Genomic DNA, 4,492 nt, shown 5'->3' with positions numbered 1-4,492 from the left:
TGTTAGCCAGGATGGTCTCGAACTCCTGACCTCGTGATCCGCCCGTCTCGGCCTCCCAAAGTGCTGGGATTACAGACTTGAGCCACCGCGCCCGGCCAATGCCCGGCTAATTTTGTATTTTTAGTAGAGACAGGGTTTTTCATGTTGGTCAGGCTGGTCTTGATCTCTCAACCTCAGGTGATTCACCCGCCTTGGCCTCCCAAAGTGCTGGGATCACAGGTGTGAGCTACTGCACCTGGCGACGTTTTTTTTTTGTTTGTTTGTTTTAAGACACAGTCTCACTCTGTCTCCCAGGCTGGAGTGCAGTGGCACAATCTTGGCTCACTGCAACCTCCACTTCCTGGGTTCAAGCGATTCTCCTGGCTCAGCCTCCCAAGCAGCTGGGACTACAGGTGCATCCCACCATGCCTGGCTAATTTTTTGTATTTTTAGTAGAGATGGGGTTTCACCGCATTAGCCAGGATGGTATCGATCTCCTGACCTCATGATCCACCTGCCTCGGCCTCCCAAATTGCTGGGATTACAGGCATGAGCTACCATGCCTGGCTAGAAGATGGATATTTTACTCTAAAAAGATTTTTACGATGTTTATGGAGCAAATATCCGGAAAAATAAATGTAAAACATAAGTCATGAGCTTGATTATTCATGCTTATAATGACTAATTCTATTTTTTGGGAATAATGAAAGTAAAAACAGATTTTACTTTGATCCACTGGAAATGAACCTAATTCAGCTGAGGTTTTTTTTTTTTTCTTCTTCTTTGGAGACAGTGTCTCACTCTGTCGCCTAGGCTGGAGTGCAGTGGCGTGATCTCTGCTCACTACAACCTCCGTTTCCTGGGTTCAAGTGATTCTTCTGCCTCAGCCTCTTAAGTAACTGGGATTACAGGTGCCCATTACCACGCTCGGCTAATTTCTGGATTTTTAGTAGAGATGGGGTTTTGCCATGTTGGCCAGGGTGGTCTTGGACTCCTGACTTCAGGTAATCTGCCTGCCTTGGCCTCCCAAAGTGTTGGGATTACAGGTGTGAGCTACTTTGCCTGGTCTCAGGAGTGCAATGGTGGAATCTCGGCTCACCACAACCTCTGCCTCCTGGGTTCAAGTGATTTTTCTGCCTCAGCCTCTCAAGTAGCTGGGATTACAGGCATATGCCACCATGCCTGGCTAATTTTGTATTTTTAGTAGAGACTGAGTGTTATTTTCTTTATCTTTTTTTTTTCTTTTTTTTTTTTTTTGAGACAGAGTCGCTGTGTCACCCAGACTGGAGTGCAGTGGCGCCATCTCTGCTCATTGCAACCACTGCCCCCTGGGTTCAAGCGCTTCTCTTGCCTCCGCCTCTTGAGTAGCTGGGATTACAGGTGTGCACCACCATGCCCAGCTAATTTTTGTATTTTTATTAGAGACAGGGTTTCACCATGTTGGTTGAACCCCTGACCTTGTGATCCGCCCGCCTCGGCCTCTGAAAGTGCTGGGATTACAGGCATGAGCCACCGTACCAGGCCTTTTTTTCTGTTTTAATTGTGGTAAAATATAGATAACGTAAAATTTACCATTTTCTCTGTTTCTAAGTATATAGTTCAGTAGCATTAAGTACATTCATTTATTGTATAATCATCACCACTCTCAATCTGTAAAACTTCACTCATCTTCCCAAGCTTACATTCTGTAATGTCTCATTCCCGCCTTCCCCCAGTCCCTGGCAGCCACCATTCTGCTTCCTTTCTTTATGAATTTGACTACTCTGTATACCTGATATAAGTGGAATCATACCATATTTGTCCTTTTGTGACTGGCTTATTTCATTTAACGTAATGTCTTCAAGGTTCATCTATTTTGAAGCATTTATTAGAATTTCTTCCTTTTTTAAGGTTGAAAAATACTCCTCTCTACATATATACATTTCGTTTATCCATTCATCCGCTAGTGGACACTTGGATTGTTTTAACCTTTTGACTGTTGTGATTAATGGTGTTGTTAATGTTGAGTATTTGTTTTTATGTTAGTTTTAATGTTAATCTTCCTTATTCTATCATTAGCAGATAAATGTATCTTAAGTTAAAGGTAGCTTGTCCCACATAAGGAGTAATGAAAACAGGAGAGGAGAAAGCTCCAGTAATTTTTCGAATAGATCTTTTTTTTTGACCTTTAGTACTGCATAGGCCACAGCTAACCCTTACCAATAAACTTTATGCACATTACAAGCATTTGAACTACTCAATATATTTATGGTTTTGGAAGGATTAATCTTTCTGTCTTCAAAGAATACCATTTAAGTTATTTGGAGCATTCTTTGTGACTTCCTTTTTTCATCCTCTTATAGTAACATCTTTACCAGCAATGACTGATCGTTTGGAGTCCATAGCAAGACAGAATGGGTAAGTAGTCTTTCTGTAGGCAGAAACGTTTAACTTAGTGTTAACTTTGGGTGGCTTTATTTATGTGTCTTCTATTAATTTTTGTTTTGATTTGTTCCTGCTAGACTGGGCTCTCATCTCAGTGCCAGTGGCACTGAATGTTACATCACGTCAGATATGTTCTATGTGGAAGTGCAGTTAGATCCTGCAGGACAGCTTTGTGATGTAAAAGTGGCTCACCATGGGGAGAATCCTGTGGTATGTGTTGTTGATATTTCACTGGAATCTGTGGGGTTTATGTAGGGACATTAATTTTAAAATTAATTGGTGGGGTTTAAATAGCTTGGGTTTAGGTTTTTTCATGAGCCACTGTAGAGATGATGTGATGGGCTACAAAATCAACAGCTATAGAATGGAATTTAGAAAACATGGGTCCCATCTCTGACATCATCCAAAGACTTTGACCAGTGGAAACACCATAGGAAACCTTTTCCTTCCTTCCTTCCTTCCTTCTTTTCTTTTCTTCTCTTTTATGTCTTCTTTTTTTTTTTTTTTTTTTTTTGAGGCAGAGTCTCATTCTGTTGTCCAGGCTGTAGTGCAGTGGCATGATCTCGGCTCAGTGTAATCTCCACCTCCTGGACTCAAGTGATTCTCCTGCCTCAGCCTCCCAAGTAGCTGGGATTACAGGTGTATGCCACCACGCCTGGCTAATTTTTGTATTTTTAGTAGAGATGGAGTTTCTCTGTGTTGGCCAGGCTGTTCTCTAGCTCCTGACCTCAAGTGATCCACCCACCTCAGCCTCTCAAAGTGTTGGGATTATAGGCGTGAGCCACTGCACCCGGCGGGAACCCTTTTCATTTCATATCAACAAACGTGAGCCGCAATTGAACAATAGGTGCTGGGGATACAGAAATAAATGACTCAGGGTTCTTACCCTCAAAGAGATTATAATCAAGAACAGATGATCTGAAAAATTCTGTAATAGACATGAATGTAAAATGTGTGTAACCAGACAATTTGATATGAATTCCATGTATGGCATTAGAGTTCTTGATGTTTTAAACAAGCTACTGAAAGTTGATTCCTTTAAAAACTATTTCATATGCTTTGACTTTAAATTTCTCACCCTTATCCTATGGTTCACCAAGTAGGAAGAAGGTGCTTTTTAATATTTTAATATGAGGACTATCTGTAGTTTTAACGGTTTTGCTGTAAAACATGTGCTATAGAAAGAGAAAGACTTTTGATATCTTCAAAGTTGCTGAAGTAGTTTTAATGTTTTAACATAATTTCTTTGATTTCAGAGCTGTCCGGAGCTTGTACAGCAGCTAAGGTGAGCAAATAAGATTTATATTCCTTGATATTGACAGATAGTGCTGTTCTTTACAGCTAGGTTTTAAGACTGGTCAGAAGTTATTCTCCTCAGGAACAAGTTTATTTTCTTGGGCAAAGACTTTTAAGGTCTGTACTTAATCACGTCCTGAATTGACATAGCATAGCTTTTCACCCTACTCTATCCCAGGGCTTTTTTTTTTTTTTTTTTTTTTTTTTTTGAGATAGAGTCTTGCTCTATCGCCCAGGGTGGAGTGCAGTAGCACGATCTCAGCTCACTGCAACCTCTGCCTCCTAGGTTCAAGCAATTTTCCTGCCTCAGCCTCCTAAGTGGCTGGGACTGCATATGTGTGCCACCACGCCTGGCTAATTTTTGTATTTTTAATAGAGACAAGGTGGCTGGGTGCGGTGGCTCACACCTGTAATCCCAGCACTTTGGAAGGCTGAGGCGGGTGGATCCGCGAGGTCAGGAGTTCAAGACCAGCCTGGCCAAGATGGTGAAACCCCATCCCTATTAAAAATATAAAATTTAGGATCACACCTGTAATCCCAGCACTTTGGGAGGCTGAGGCGGGTGGATCATGAGGTCAGGAGATCGAGATCATCCTGGCTAACACGGTGAAACCCCATCTCTACTAAAAAAAAAAAAATTAGCTGGGTGTGGTGGTGGGCATCTGTGGTCCCAGCTACTCGGGAGGCTGAGGCAGGAGAGTGGCGTGAACCCGGGAGGCAGAACTTGCAGTGAGCTGAGATCTCACCACTGCACTCCAACCTGGGTGACAGAGCAAGACGCCGTCTCAAAAAA

General features: G+C 42.3%; 1 protein-coding gene across 1 annotated transcript in view; it reads left to right on the top strand.

Moving 5' to 3' along the window:
• The window catches only part of MED1 (mediator complex subunit 1), a 75,095-nt gene that overhangs the window by 14,123 nt on the left and 56,480 nt on the right, over nt 1–4,492 (top strand). The window contains exons 4-6 of the mRNA XM_011984740.1: nt 2,322–2,376; nt 2,481–2,613; nt 3,660–3,688. Of these exons, the coding sequence (XP_011840130.1) occupies nt 2,322–2,376; nt 2,481–2,613; nt 3,660–3,688 (217 nt within the window). The remainder of the gene's footprint in view (nt 1–2,321; nt 2,377–2,480; nt 2,614–3,659; nt 3,689–4,492) is intronic.

Source organism: Mandrillus leucophaeus, unplaced genomic scaffold (assembly GCF_000951045.1).
Source record: "Mandrillus leucophaeus isolate KB7577 unplaced genomic scaffold, Mleu.le_1.0 Scaffold272, whole genome shotgun sequence".
NCBI classification, from domain to species: Eukaryota; Metazoa; Chordata; class Mammalia; order Primates; family Cercopithecidae; genus Mandrillus; species Mandrillus leucophaeus.
This window is presented reverse-complemented; position numbering and strand designations above follow the sequence as displayed.